This window comes from Gopherus flavomarginatus, chromosome 24, assembly GCF_025201925.1.
Source record: "Gopherus flavomarginatus isolate rGopFla2 chromosome 24, rGopFla2.mat.asm, whole genome shotgun sequence".
Lineage (NCBI taxonomy): Eukaryota > Metazoa > Chordata > Testudines > Testudinidae > Gopherus > Gopherus flavomarginatus.
In genome coordinates, this window is record NC_066640.1 from 3548203 (window position 1) to 3564079 (window position 15877).

At 49.5% G+C, this 15877-nt stretch overlaps 1 protein-coding gene across 4 annotated transcripts in view; it reads left to right on the top strand.

The window, feature by feature from the left end:
• The window catches only part of PIP5K1C (phosphatidylinositol-4-phosphate 5-kinase type 1 gamma), an 86609-nt gene that overhangs the window by 61088 nt on the left and 9644 nt on the right, over positions 1-15877 (top strand). For all 4 annotated transcript variants that reach the window (XM_050933723.1, XM_050933722.1, XM_050933725.1 and 1 more), the window contains 10 exons: positions 2042-2341; positions 2987-3192; positions 4815-4898; positions 5462-5510; positions 6607-6691; positions 7645-7806; positions 8908-9049; positions 9294-9326; positions 14327-14435; positions 14846-14974. In XM_050933723.1, the coding sequence (XP_050789680.1) occupies positions 2042-2341; positions 2987-3192; positions 4815-4898; positions 5462-5510; positions 6607-6691; positions 7645-7806; positions 8908-9049; positions 9294-9326; positions 14327-14435; positions 14846-14974 (1299 nt within the window). The remainder of the gene's footprint in view (positions 1-2041; positions 2342-2986; positions 3193-4814; positions 4899-5461; positions 5511-6606; positions 6692-7644; positions 7807-8907; positions 9050-9293; positions 9327-14326; positions 14436-14845; positions 14975-15877) is intronic.

The window sequence follows — 15877 nt, forward strand, 5'->3', positions numbered from 1 at the left end:
TTCGGGAGTACCCAACCCTACTATTTCTTGAATTTCCCCTGTATGTGTGCTGCTTAACAGAGATCTGCTTAGCAATGGGCTGTACTATTGTAGTGGGTCCCTGCCGTCGACAGGCCCTGGTACCAGTCTGTCAGCTGAAGCCTTTGCCTGTATCAGCCCGTGGCTGCAGCCTGGCATTTTCTAACCAACGCCAGACTGTGGGTTGCTCTACAGCGCAGCAGCATAGTTGGTTAGCATGGCCATGCACTGGGGCTCAGCAGAGACTTGCCAGGAGAAGAAAACAAGAGAACCACAACAGGAGCCCACTGTACCGGGCAAGGTGGGTCCCCCCCAGTGGCAGAAAGCATCTCCTCCTTCACAGCTACATCTTAGGGTCCAAACTGCATTCAAAGAACCTGAAGCCTGCAAAGGGGAAGCACTGTGCTATGGAAATGCCAGAGCTAAGGTTACCCACCCGACCTTCACTCTGCCCCTTGTATGTGTGCATCGTAGTAGTCTTTAAATAGCTGAAGAGCTATATTCCTCCAGATCCCTGCCTCACTCGGAGCACTGGACTGGGACTGGGGAGACCTGAATTCTATTTCTGGCTATCCCAGTGGCCTGCTGGGTGACCTTGACCAAGCCATTTCTGCTCCCAGTGCCTGAGTTTCCCCATCTGTAAAATGAGTGTGATACTTCCTTCCCTTTGTAAAGTGCTTTGAGAGTTACTGAATAAAGGAGCTAGATACAAGCTAGGAATTATTATTCAGAGGCACCTAGACTCCAGAGTGTGACTGAAAGTCAATGGCTCACTTTTGAAAATGGAATTTAAGCAGCTAGAAGAGCTTTTGAAAATGTTACTCTGTCTGACCATGTGCAGCATGCTAGGCAGGGCTGCTAGGATTAGGACATCTCAAACGGAAGTAGTAACTAGACTCTCTTGTCCCAGGAACTTTAGATGATTGGACAATAAAAATAATTAGACACTCAAGCATGACTTCTGGACCTATTGTAAAGCGCTTGTGCGGTTGTCTGATATTTTGTAAAGTTACATTGTGTTAATCGCTATGAGGGTCTCCCTGCTGCAACCTGAAACTCATCTGAGGTGTAAAATGACCTGAGACAGACAAGACACCAGGGTGGTTGGTGCTGAGTTGCTCTAACTCTGGAAAGTGGAGTTCTGCTTTCAGCTGCTGGCTGTCAGTGGTGGCTTTGTGCGGTACTGTATCGACTGACACGCTCAGAATGAAAACTCACTCCTGGGTCTAGTGAGGAAAGATGAAATGAAGGGCATTAAAATTTCATACACTTGCTGTGCTTCTGCTTTCCTTTGTGTTGAAATCTGGCAGGTTCATCTCTTCTCTCATGTAGCATCTTTGTTTCCTTTTAACAGCCTCCCAGCACTGACAAGCAAATTGGGTTTGTGATGTGATATTCCAAATAATATGATTACCTAAAATGGGCCTGACAGCGGGGTGGGTTAACTGATCTCTCTGGCAGACTGTTTATAAATTTGGCTCTTTCTATTAAAGGTAAGCTGAGATGATAGTATTTCCTGCTGGAGAGGCTTCATAGAGATATTGTAATGAATATTACGCCATTGGTTTGTTCTGAGCTAGGGAACAGTTCATGGCTGTAAGATCTCCAATTGGATGAGGATACTTGATATTTTAAAACTTTAAATTCCCACTGTTTGGTTAGGTTTCCCTTTCCTTAGCTGCAGTTTGTGGGGAAATCTGTTGGGGAATTCCCAAACTTGGCTGTTTGCCCAGAGAGAGGTGCAAAATCTTATTTTCTATAGGCAAGCCAAGGCATAGCAATCCTTCCAGTTTGTAAAGCCAAGCCCTAGGTGGAGCCGTTCAAATGGTTAGTTGGAGTTCGTTTGGAATCTTTCTCGTGCAAAGCTGTCAAGGTAAAAATAAATTCTGGATGTGCAAATGCTGGACTGCAAACCCTTCCCAAAGCCAATCTGAGCTTGGGTTCTGCACTGAACAAAGCAGTTGTTGTTTTTCACAGTGGCTCTTTCTAACCTTTCCCTTCTGCCTTCCCTGCCCCACTGCAGAACCTGAACCAAAACCCACGGACCTTGCTGCCAAAGTTCTATGGACTGTACTGCGTTCAGTCGGGAGGCAAGAACATTCGGGTGGTGGTGATGAACAATATCCTGCCCCGGGTGGTGAAAATGCACCTCAAATTTGACCTGAAAGGTTCAACCTACAAACGCCGGGCATCCAAGAAGGAGAAGGAGAAATCCAGCCCCACTTTCAAGGACCTGGACTTCATGCAGGACATGCCAGAAGGCCTAATGCTGGACACAGACACCTTCAGTGCGCTGGTGAAAACGCTGCAGCGAGACTGCTTGGTAAGGGCAAGGTAAACCTAGAAAGCTGGACTGACTAACTGTGTAGCTCTCAGGCAGCTGTAACCAAGATGGACTGTCCCAGGCTTTTGTTAGCTCATTAATCTGTAAGCCCCAAAGCCAGCTGTCTCCACCTCAGCTCACCCAAAAGCAGAGTGCAGTAGTTCGGACTCATGGTACTCTGCTAGTTTCAGAACATTCATTAATGTCCTACAAAATGTCATAAAACCAAATGACACTTGGCTCCCAGGGACACAACTTGCCATGTGCTGCGGTATTCTTGGTTCTTCCTATCACATTTGTTCACTTATTCTCCAGTTCACACAATTCAGTCATCCAGAACTGGGTCACGAGTGGATTTGTGAACAAGCTTCTGCTGTACAGTGTGCAGCAGATGATGGGCCCCTTGTAAACTCTGCCATCCCACAACCCACCCAAATGACCAATGGCAAGGGTGTCTGAGATGACGGTTAGACCAAGGCCAAAGTATGTTGTGTTGAAACAAAGGGTGGTTAACTCTGACGCTCTCTTACGCTGCTGCCTAGGATTTGTTGACATGAGTTCATGCCTTTGGAGTAGCATGTGAGACCTTACTGGACTGACTGTCTTCTTGTCTGATTTGTTCTTGAACTTGATACTGACCTATAGGTGTTGGAAAGCTTTAAAATCATGGACTACAGCCTGCTGCTCGGGGTGCATAACATAGACCAGCAAGAAAGAGAGCGGCAAACAGAGGGAGCCCAGAGCACGTCTGATGAGAAGCGTCCCGTTGGGCAGAAGGCACTTTACTCCACAGCCATGGAGTCCATCCAGGGTGGGGCTGCTCGGGGGGAGTCCATAGATACAGATGACACGTAGGTGAAAACCTGTTTCTCTTGCATTGCTGTAATGGGAGCGGTTGGAAGCAAAAAGCCAAAATAGTAAATCCCTAAAGGTTGCCACTCTGTGCCATTGGCTTGAACTGTCTGCATGACCCAGCTACCCTAAGGAGAAAGGAACGCAGCCACTGATGTATTGTAGCATGGAGTAGTTTGTTGTGAAATGTGGTCGTTGTCATTCTGGAACACTTACCAGTTCCCATTTAGTTATTTACAATGGTCGTGACCACGAATTGCACCTCATCCAGCAGGTAACTGGGTCCTGTACCAGCCTATAGGCCCAGCACTGGTCTTGGGTGGAGAGAAGGGGGCAGGCTTCACTCAAGAGTGTGGTGATGCAGCGGGGCTACACGCTCGCGTAGCCTGCGGAGATTAGGGTTCAGTTTCTGCTTGGATCATGAGTCTGTCACTTGGTCCCGGTGGAATCCTAGCAGGCCAGCGTGGATTGAGGATGTGGCATGCTTAGCAGCACCCGGCCTCTGCTCAGGAGAGATCCAGGCCTCGGCACGTTGGGGTTTGATAGGTGCACAGGTGGAGCTTGTCCAGTGCTTGCTGCACTCGGCCTTATGTGTAGTTCCTGAGCCGTGTGTGGCTCGGTGGATTGGGCTCACTAACAAATGGTGGGGTTGCTATGTTTGTCTGCTGGCGTCTGTGCTCTGAGAGCCCAGCTGCTCCTTTTTGAACAGTTCGGATTCTTCGCAGTTAAAGAGCCAGGAGGTACTTTGTTGTTTCCATTCTCTCAAATACTCTTAATTCCAGTGGACAGCCTGATGTCCGCATGTCGACTTAGCAAGTGCTGATACTAATTGCGCTGCAAATTCAAGATGGGTATTAATGGTGGGGGGGAGGAGGGCGGTTTGAAAACAAACTTGTGCTTAAAGACTTGGGCCAAGCTTCTGCTTTTATATGCACACAGCTCCCACTGACTGATCCAGGGCTTGTGCCGTCTGCACTCGTGAGCAGTCTACCCCTTATTTTAAGGACCAATGCCCTAGGGTTCTCAAAGCATTTTCCCTGTGAAGGGCATGCCTAAGACTTACCTAACCACTGCTGTAGGGAGCAGCAGTTGTGTGTGGTGGGTGCTAACACCCAGTCTTAAATGTCAGAATGTATATTTTTGGGAGAAGGGGATGTTTGCCTAGATGCCTCTTTGAAGTACCACAGGCATCTTAATGTCCTCCTAGCGACTGGCAGAAACCTGCTAGCTTAGTGTATGGGAAGGGTGCATTTCACATGCGGCACTGCAGCTGGTTCTTTACGTTGGGTTCTTATTCAGAAGCTAATGTCCTATGTAGGACAGGAACCCTGGGGTGTCTGGCCCAGGTAGGAGAGAGCAGTCACCTGATTCATAATAAACCTTAGCACTGTATATGGTCAAGTGCTGTACAGAGGTTGAACACCACCTTCCAGTCAGACAGAAAAGTTCATGACTCCACAGGTGCTGTATCTTCTAATGAAAGCTGTTGCACCAGAGTCAGCCTGATTAACCACAGGATTGTCCCCCCGATAATGTGGATGTCTGTCTTTCCGCTCTAACATACAGCACAAGTAACCTAGGGCATCTCTGCATTGCTGTGACAATGTTTTCTTTTCTTCAGAATGGGAGGAATCCCAGCCGTGAATGGCAAAGGAGAGCGCCTCCTGCTGCACGTGGGAATAATAGATATCCTTCAGTCCTACAGGTAAGGGGGCTTGAGCATCCTCGGACCCCTGAGCCTCTATACCACCTGGTTTTAATACTGTATGGAGAGAGATTAAAGCCTGCCTTGGAGACAACAGTCTCTGAGAGCAAGTGTCCCAATCTGTCTCACGTTGATCAATGCATGTTTGAAAGCTGTGGGTTTTTATCTTGCTAATTTTGAAGCTCTTATCTCAGCCAGTGGTGTTGAATCTGCTTTTCTCAAAGAAAAGTCTCTCCCCTTTCTGGAGGGGTAGTACCATGTGTAGGGGAGTAGTTCTTGTGCCCCTCCCTCTTCCCCTTCTCCTCCCACCTCCAGTGTTTCCAGGGAGTCTTGACCTTCCAGCTGCTGAGACCTAGAAATCTCTGCTTCAGAGGCATCAGCGCAGCTGTCTTGGAGAGAGGGAAGCTGTGCTCTGAGAATGGGAAGGAATATTAGCAGCTCACTGTCCTCTGCTGTGAAAGGTGGTCTGACCAGGGCGAGGAGGGCAAACCTGCGTCCAACTCACTCACACACTCACACACACGCTCTCTCACGCTCTCTGTCTTTCTCTCTCTCAAAATTAGGTTCATCAAGAAGCTAGAACACACTTGGAAGGCCCTTGTCCATGATGGGGTGAGTATTCGACACATACAGCCTTGGGTGAGAGATGCTGTCAGCAAGCTGTGGTCTGCAGGGTTACTCGCATTGCTTTCTTGTATGCAGTTTGGTACCATTTACCTTGCTGTTCATAGTCTCTCAGCGGGTACAGCTTAAATCCAACGGAAAGGAGGAATTCTTCATGCCTATATGCTTGGGGCAGTGGAGTGGTACTTCCATTCAGGTTCCCCTCGCTTGGCCCACTTCCTCAAACGTTTAGCTGTCATACTTCAGGTTTCTGTCCTCTGTCTTTCTATTTTCCTAGGGCAAGGGGTCGGCAACCTTTCAGAAGTGCTGTGCCGAGTCTTCGTTTATTCACTCTAATTTAAGGTTTCGCGTGCCAGTAATACATTTTAATGTTTTTAGAAGATCTCTTTCTGCAAGTCCATAATATATAACTAAACTGTTGTATATAAAGCGAATAAGGTTTTCAAAATGTTTAAGAAGCTTCATTTAAAATTAAATTAAAATGCAGAGCTGCCCGGACCAGCGGCCAGGACCCTGGCAGTGCAAGTGCCACTGAAAATCAGCTTGTGTGCCGCCTTCGGCATGCGTGCCATAGGTTACCTACCCCTGTCCTAGGGATCTTTGTACTGGCACAGAGCACTGGGTGATGTGTTTGTAGTTCCACCTGGGTGAATTGTCTGCCTACGAGGAGTCACTTTCTACTTGTTTTCCTCTGACATTCCAATGTGTTCCACAGCAGCAAGTTGTGCTGCTACAAAATGGACTTCAGGTGGGAGATGACTTGCTCTTCAGAAACGCACATCGCACTTCTATAAAATGCCTTTGCCTTATTTACAGAAGCCGATGGCTTCCTCCAAAAATTTAGGTACACACTGAGCAGCAGAATCACCAGCCCAGCGTAATACACTGAGAGCCTCGTCAAAATGCAGTCAAATCAAAGGCCATGCTCTAAGCATATTTACAGTGTTAAAATGGAAAGGCTTTCCTGAAATGATCTGCTTATGGTGCTGTCAGCATTAAATGTTAGAATAAAGAAGACTCGCTGGGCACTACTGATAAGGCAGTAGATTTTAAGCAGAATGTTGATTACCTCTCCTGTTTCTAGGACACGGTGTCAGTGCACAGACCCAGCTTTTACGCAGAGAGATTCTTCAAATTCATGACCAACACAGTGTTCCGAAAGAATTCCTGTAAGTGTATGTGGACTCGCTATCCTGGGGCACCCGCTGGGATCACCTCCCTTTGAGATGGGCAGGAAGTCTTCTCTCCCCCCAGTGTCCCCGACCCTGCTAGGAGGAAAGACCTTGACAGAATGCTCTGCCATACTAAAGTAGCCCCGCTGCTTCTGTTGTAGCAGAGGAAGTGCTTCACCCCCCTCACTTGATCTCCCTGCTCCCACTCCTTTCTGTGAGTGTTTTGAGTTCTCCTGACACCTTTATGTATAACCACCGTTGCACAGTTCTCTTGGTGCCCTTGTGCTGTACACAGCAGTGGTTCTCAAACTTTTATACTGGTGACCCCTTTCACATAGCAAGCCTCTGAGTGAGACAATCTCCCCCGCTCCCCCCCTTAAATTAAAAAATCTTTTTTATCTATTTACCACCATTATAAATGCCAGAGGCAAAGCAGCGTTTGGGGTGGAGGCTGACAGCTCACAACCCCCCATGTAATAACCTCATGATCCCCAGTTTGAGAACCCCTGGGGTATAGAGTTCTTAAAGCAGGTGGGTAGGAATCCGAGAATGCCATGCCGCAAGACATCAGTGAGAGGGCATGACTGGCAAATGCTTGCCAAGAGGAACTCATGTTTCTCTTGTCAACGCTCCTTATGTGAGGTAACTGTCTGAGGAAACTGGGCTCTCCCCACAGCAGTCCAGGCCTAAGCTAGGAAATTTCAATGGCCAGGAAACTGACACTCACTGCAGTTTGGAGCTGACCAAACTTCCGAACTGAAGTGCCTGATTCAGAGCTGGAAGCTCTTTAGGCAAATGGTATCAACAGCCCACAGCTAGGCCTTCCTGCAGACAGGGTCCTTCTGTTGCTGTGTTGTGGGGATGTTCATCCAAGGGGTGGGATGGTTTTTCTAGTGTCCAGTCAGCGAGTGTGGCTTGTAGTCTCATCTCCTTAACTCTTCTGACTGCAGCTCTGAAATCATCTCCATCTAAGAAAGGGCGTAGTGCCTTGTTAGCTGTCAAGATGCCTGGCCCAACAGCTGCATTTTCAGCTAGCCAGATCCCCTCGGCGAGGGATGAAGCCCAGTATGATCTCCGAGCCGCCAGGAGTTACCCCACGCTGGACGACGAAGGTAACGGTTGTGGTGGTTTTGGCTGCCCTGTGGCTATTCTCTCCTCCTAGGTGTGTAGCTGTTCCTTCGCATCCTCTCCTGTACTCGTTCAGTTTCCCCCACTGTGCACCAAATATGCATTTCCCTGGGTCAACAGCTGTTCATTCCATTTCTTGCTGTGCTTTGCAGGTGCTAAACTTAACCAGGACAGGGGGGAAGGTAAGAGAATATTGCTTTGGCAGGGTATTAGGAACTAGTGTATGGCCAAGTGACGCCAGTGGCTCTGAAGAGGATAGAGTCCCTTCCCTCCACTTCTGGAGAGAGCCAGCACCTTAGGGGTTCTGTGTAAAAATGGTAATTGACGTCACTGCTGCAAGGTGCCCACTGCCAGTTGGCACTTGCAGTGATGACAGGGACAGTCCAGACACCATGGAAACACTGTTGGCTTGTTGACTATTTCACTGACAGTGAGAAGAGAACTGGGAATACAAGGGGATGTAGAACCCAATTCCATTGGTGTTCAGGTACCACTGTACAGTACAAGACTTGGCCTTTGCCAGGAGAAAGCTGGGTCTGATTCTCCACAGCCTTGAGTCACGTACGTCTGTGCTACCTTTACCAGTTCTGAATGGTAAAAGGCAGTGGCCAGCTGGGCCCATAAATGTTACATCTTTACAGCATAGTTGGGTGAAACACTGAGGGTTCCGTTCATCATCTGAGCGCACGGAGGTATTGATCTGACAGTCTGTGCCCAAAGCCAGCTGGGTACGAGCAAGGAAGCCTCTCGTGGTCCTGGGCCCATATTGCAATGATAAGTTTCAGCCAGAAGGCTCTGTACTGGTGGAGCTGGGAGTGAAGCTCCGTGGTAGGGCTGTTCTGAGGAAATGTGCTGAGCCCTCACCTAGCTCAAGTCAGCGCTGTTAGTCACTTTTGTGACCACCCTCAAACACCTCTGCAGGTGCACAGCATTTCAGACTGCCCACTACCTGTGTGGATCCCAGTGGTGGTGCAGCAGACTGACATGGCTTCAGCAGCTGGCTGGAGACAGGCCAATGTTGCTCGTATTTAACTCATTCAGCCTGTTTTTTCCTGTCTACTTTCTGCTGTTGGTCTTGGGCATAGCAGGAAGGCCAGACCTGCTACCCTGCACTCCCCCTTCCTTCGAAGAAGCAACCACAGCCTCCATAGCAACGACGCTCTCTTCAACATCGCTCTCTGTTCCTGAGCGGTCTCCCTCGGAGACCTCTGAGCAGCCCAGGTACAGGTAAGGATGGTGTTCTTAATCTGGTTATCCTAGGGTTAGCCTCTGCCCTTCAAATCAGTGGAGTATGCTGTGCTTTGCCAGGGAGTGCGACCAGCTGATTCTAATTAAACCACTCCCAGGAGTGAAGAACATGTTTTCGGGTTTAATTATTGCTGTCAAGTTGAACAGCCCCTTCAGGGAAGGCTTTTTTAACACCCCCTCCCCACCCCCTCAGATAAACTTGTTTTTTGGTTTGTCTCTGCAGGAGGCGCACACACTCCTCAGGGCAGGATGGCAGGTAAGACGTCCTTTTGTGCTGTAGAAACATGTCCAGAAATCCCCCTCAGCTGACTGGGCTGAGTAAAAACAACCACAGTGCTAAGGCCTGTACACCACTTCAGACCTATTTTGAGAGCTTAAGTGGGATTTCAGTGGTGCGTAGACTTTGTGCTGGGGCTCTTCTACAGAGACAAGTGAATTTCTCCCTCTGTGATATTAAATAATAGTCACCAGCTCTTATCTAGCAGTTCTCATCAGTAGATCTCATAGGACTTTACAAGGGAGGTCAATATCATTACCCCTATCTTACAGATGGGGAAACTGAGGCCCCAGGAGGTGAATGGACTTGCCCAAGGTCACCCTAAAGTTAGTGGCAGAGCTGCCCAGATGGATAGAAAGCTGGTTAGATTATTGGGCCCAAGGGGTAGTGATCAATGGCTCCATGTCTAGTTGGCAGCCGGTATCAAGCAGAGTGGCCCAAGGGTCGGTCCTGGTGCCAGTTTTGTTCACTATCTTCATTAATGATCTGGAGGATGGCGTGGACTGCACCCTCAGCAAGTTTGCAGATGACACTAACCTGGGAGGAATGGTAGATACGCTGGAGGGTAGGAATAGGATACAGAGGGACTTAGACAAATTAGAGGACTGGGCCAAAACACTTCTGATGAGATTCAACAAGGACAAGTGCAGAGTCCTGCAATTAGGATGGAAGAATCCCATTCACTGCAAAGACTAGGGACCGAGTGGCTAGGCAGCAGCTCTGCAGTAAAGGATCTAGGTGTTACAGTGGACACGAAGCTGGATATGAGTCACCAGCATGCCCTTGTTGCCAAGAAGGTTAATGGCATTTTGGGCTGTATAAGTAGAAGCATTGCCAGCAGATGGAGGGATGTGATCATTCCCCTCTGGTCGACATTGGTGAGGCCTCATCTGGAGTACTGTGTCCAGTTTGGGGCCCCACATTACAAGAAGGATGTGGAAAAATTGGAAAGAGTCCAGCAGAGGGCAACAAAAAATGATTAGGGGGCTGGAGCACATAACTTATGAGGAGAGGCTGAGGAAACTGGGATTGTTTAGTCTGCAGAAGAGAAGAGTGAGGGGGGATTTGATAGCTGCCTTCAGCTACCTGAAGGGGGGTTCCAAAGAGGATGGATCTAGACTGTTCTCAGTGGTACCTGATGACAGAAGAAGGAGCAGTGGTCTCAAGTTGCAGTGGGAGAGGTCTAGGTTGGATATTAGGAAAAGCTTTTTCACTAAGAGGGTGGTGAAGCAGTGGAATGGGTTCCCTAGGGAGGTGGTGGAATATCCTTCCTTAGAGGTTTTTAAGGTCAGGCTTGACAAAGCCCTGGCTGGGATGATTTAGCTGAGGATTGGTCCTACTTTGAGCAGATGGTTGGATTAGATACCTCCCAAGGTCCCTTCCAACCCTGATATTCTATGATTGATCCTGATCTAGTGCCGTAGTCACTGAAAGGCAGGCGTATCCCTGTTGCGTGCAAACTGTTGCCTCTGTACAATGGTGCTGGATGCTGTCTAATTTTCCAGAGATACTGAGCACCCCTAGCTCCAGGGGCGGCTCTAGACATTTCGCCTCCACAAGCACAGCGGCATGCCGCGGGGGGCGCTCTGCCCGTCGCCGGTCCCGTGGCTTTGGTGGACCTCCCGAAGGCGTGCCTGTGGAGGGTCCGCCAGTCCCGTGGCTTCGGTGGACCTCCTGAAGGTGTGCCTGTGGAGGGTCCACCGGTCCCGTGGCTTCAGTGGACCTCCCGAAGGCGTGCCTGTGGAGGGTCCGCTGGTCCCGCTGCTTCGGTGGACCTCCTGCAGGTGTGGTTCTGAAGCCACGGGACCAGCGGACCCTCCACAGGCACGCCTGTGGGAAGTCCACTGGAGCCGCCTGCCGCCCTCCCGGCAACCGGCAGAGCGCCCCCTGCAGCATGCCGCCCCAAGCATGCGCTTGGCGTGCAGGAGCCTGGAGCCGCCCCTGCCCAGCTCCCACTGATGTACACAGGGAGCGGTGCTCACTCTCAGCATTTCTGAGCCCTCTGTTCTTCCAGTGGTGTGTGGCGGGGAGCTGCTGACAAAGCGGGCAGAATTCCCCTGTTCCTTAGAGGATACCTTTATTCTAAGACCTTTCTTTGGACGCTAATATCCTAAATTATTCCGGAATATTCTCACACTGGTAACACTGGCTGCAGTGTCTGCATGCTGGAGCAGAGGAATTGGAGTCAGGACTCCTGAGCTCTATTGCCAGCTCTGCCCCAAACTTGCTGTGATCCCTTGAGCAAGTCAAAGGCCAACGTTTCCAAATACCGCCTCTGATCCTGGGTCCTTCAGGTTTTGGGTGCCCAACGCTCCACAGGAAGTGCCAGTCTGGATCAGACCCCAGGCCCATCCAACCCAGTGTTCTTTCGCTGACAGTTGACAGGAACAGGAGCACAAGATTGTATCAATCCCTCCCCAAATTTGTTGTCATTCATTCGAACAACTCTGGATATTTTTGTTATCTATATAAATGTCCAGTCCCACTTGCAATCTTGTCTTGGTCTTGCTAGTGGCCCAGGGCCTGCTTTTCCCAGGTGCTGTGGACCCACACCCACAGCTGAAGTAAGGGAGAGTTGACAGGTACTCGATCATTCTGAAAATCATACTTGATGTCTAATGACTTGGCACCTGAAAACTGGCAGCCTGGGGGGAAACTCTTTTGAAAATGTGGACCCTTACCTCTGTGCCTCAGTCTCCCCATCAGTGAGACGTATACCTATATACATTAGTCATAAAGGGCTGAGGCTTAATGTTTGTGTGGAGAGCCCTTTGAGATCCTCTAAAAGTGCTGCAAGTACAAATGTATTAATACATGCTCAGAAAACGAAAGGGACCGTACCCAGTTTGTTGAGGTTCTCTGTGTGCTGTATCTGGAGAATTTCCTCTGGGATTTTTAAAGAGCCATCACTACAAGAAACAGCAAAGCTCCCCGGCTGAGTCCCATAGATCTATAGGAGAGCTCCCCCTGCTGGCTATTCAGTGTCCACTCCCTGACTAGCACTCCTCCAGGCACTGTGCTTTGCACAAGCACTGTCAAGTGAGCAAACAGTGACAATTTCTTCAGGTATCTCACAAATCCAGGACACTGTAAATAACTTTCTTCCCCAGCTGATTGTGTCCTGCACTTGGCAAACATTGACCCCTCCCTCGAAGACCATCGAACGAATAATCTATTCCTCTAATCCTATGCCACTGCTGCTTCAGGCAGCTCCTCCAGGTGCTGGCCAGCCTGTGGCACTCCTGGGCCTGGAAGGGGGCAATGTCTCCATCTTAGCTTTGAGATGCACAAGGACTGATTTGCTCTGGGTACCAAACTTCCAAAAGCGTAGGTGCGGAGTGATTCTTTGCTAACCCCACACTGATCTGCACTGTAGCACTGGGGAGCAGGGTCCATAGCAACATAGCTATGCCAGCATTAATCCGTAGTGTAGATGCAGCCTACAGTGGCAGAAGGGGCTTTTCCATCATGGTAGGACCACCTCCTCCACAAGTGACGGTAGCTAAATCAGTGGAAAGCATTCTTCCATCGACCTAGCTGCGTTTACACCAGGATTAGGTTGGCATAGCTTCAGTGCTCATGGCTGTGTGTGGGGAGGGGACGTTCATTTGTTTTAGTAGTTTTCTCCACACCCCTGACTGATGTAGCTATGTGTAGACCAGGCCTAAGCCTCTCTTAAATAGGCAGTCACTTTAATAATATTACGAGCTGGATGAAACTTCATTATGGGTTGAGTTAAAATCTTAGTGAGATTGATAGGTGTGAATGCATCCTTCAGTTAACATATCTGTAAGGATAAGCCCCCACCTAGGACAAAAAGTGTATGTGAACTCCCAGGAGGTTTTTGCTGATGTTTTTGTGGGGCAGGGAAAGGTAGAACACTGGGGACCAGAGAAACAAACAGCAGGAAGGAGCAGCTGAAAGTGCTATGTCTGACTCTGGAAGAAACTTGGGGAGAGGGATTTGGGCCAGAGGTGCAGGCTGAAAAGAGTGTTCTTGGTGCTGTGTGCAAAAGCAACTGTTTCCTGGTATTTGATTCCTTCTGTGTTCAGAGACACGGGACTTTATATATTGTCTGTAAAGGAAGAAAACTGCAGCAGAGAAACACTTGACTATCACCAATTGCTGTTCCCAACTGGAACGTGCCCATCACCCCACACTGTGACTAGCCACTTGGATTGAAAAGGGGCAATGGTACCATAACATATGAAACAGCAGACAATCCACAGACACACAGCTCTCCCTAGGGTTACAGGTGTATAATCTAGTCTGGACTATGTCATTCCCAGGATGTGAGTTCAATCCTTGAGGGGCCATTTGGGGCTTGGTCCTGCTTTGAGCAGGGGGTTGGACTAGATGACCTCCTGAGGTCCCTTCCACCCCTGATATTCTATGATTCACCTGTGCACATCTTTGCATGGCAGGAAGCACAGAAGTGGGCAAGGAGCTTCAGCACACCTGGAGTGTTGATAATGCAGCATGAGTCAGCTGTGCAGCTCCTCCCTCCGTCCCACCTTCCTCTGCTTTCCTCATCTACAGCAGGCAGTTTCCTGCTGCTAGCTATCCTGAGATAAAGCAGGGTCTCCTGATGTCAGCTGGCCTTCTCCAGCTAATCCTGCTGCCCCCATTCTCTCCTCCCCGGCCACAGAACTTGGAAGGGATTGACCCTCTGGGCTGGGAAGCTAGGCTGTCAAAAACGATTGTCCCCAAGTACCAGACACTAGGAGATTTTGACTGCAGGAGCTAGTGTAGCTGCGTTACACGTGTGCTGTGCAACTGCCCATGGATGGCGTGCTGGCCACTTCTGTTGCAGAAGGCTGCCGTTTGCCACATCCAGTCTGGTGCTGCTGCAGTATGCGAGGCTGTTGCTTTTCTGCCATAAAGCACTTCCGGTGCTCTGGTATTGGAGAACCTGAGAACTGGGTGGAAGAGGCAATGTGAAACAGAGCAGATAGGCTCATGTACCTTTGGCTTTGCAGGTCTCACGAGGAGGTTCGGGTTGAGGAGGAACTCAAGCAGATAACCGTAGAGCTGGAAAGCAAATGTGACGTTGAGATCGTAGCTCCTGAGGAAGACGACAAAGGGCAAGTGTCAATGTGGAAAATACAGGAGTTGCTGTTGGTATTGGCCATGAAGAAATGCTGATTCCTGCCTCTAATCCTATGCCACTGCTGCTTCAGGCAGCTCCTCCAGGTGCTGGCCAGCCTGTGGCACTCCTGGGCCTGGAAGGGGGCAATGTCTCCATCTTAGCTTTGAGATGCACGAGGACTGATTTGCTCTGGGTACCAAACTTCCAAAAGCGTAGGTGCCTCACCCAGAGTGCTGAGTGATTCTTTGCTAACCCCACACTGATCTGCACCGTAGCGCTGGGGAGCAGTGCTGGTGTCCAGATTTGCAGTCTCCTGACCCCTTCAGCTCCCCTGTTGTAAATCAGATTAGCTCCATCCTTTTTTGATAAAGGAGGCTGGCCTCACTTTCTTTGCTTCTTACCCAGGGAGGCAGCCCCTTCAGCCTGTGCCATTGCAACAGCCACAGCTACAATCGAAGTGGAAACAGCCAGCCAGGCCTCGGAACCAGCCAGCCAGGCTTCAGATGAAGATGATGTGCCAGTCGCAGACATATACTTTGTAAGATACTCTATCTGCTTTATCCATCTTACACCCGTAAAGTGCATTCAAGCAGCGTTGTAGCTAGATACAAGGTACCAAAGCAGCAGCTGAAGGAAAATAGTCTAACCTGGGTAATGCATGTCCTGTGGATCTGAAACACATGGCTGTCAGTCGCCTGTGCACTCATTGGCTAGATGGAAAGGTTTTAAATCCCGGTAACGTCAGTTTCACCTGTTGCTAACTCAAACATAGCATGTGCTCAAGCAGAGGAGAGAGAGGCATTGCTGTTTCAGTGTACTTTGTAGACATGCCTGTCCACCACATGAGCGACATTGCTACCTACATGCACAAGTCTCTGACGGGTTTAAACAAGCCAGCTCTCCATATCTGGGAACCTGTCGCATCGAACATACAGTTACCCTGCGAGTTCTCTTTCCTCCCCACCGAGCAGAATTCATTGTTTCTCTCCCTGAAAAGATGAGGCTTCAGATCCTGTTCTTTCCTCACAGCCTCTTGGAGACAGGACAGGAAGTTACTGTGCTGGCTGACCTCAGAGGTCTGTGGTGATCTCTGGTTTTTCCTTTCCCTGCAGGCAGATGCGTTAGATGGTGCAGTGGAAATCTAGTACTGAGGCAGGGAGTAAGTGAGGTGCTTGCCGGGTTGGCAGCAGAGTGCGGAGTATCTGTGAGCTGTATCCCTCCATCAGCTCTCGCAATGTCTGAGCTCCTGCTGGAGACGTGAGAGAGAGGAGACTTCTAGCAACGTGTGTCTCCTCTCTGAACTACCAAAGGCCAACAAGGAGAGGTGGAGGCACACTGCCTGCTGACACCATCAGCCTTGCATTGATGCTAGTTTTGGCTGCAGTGGAGTTACAGCAAGGAGGAGCTGTGTCCTGCAATTTGGCACGTCCATAGAAACAGA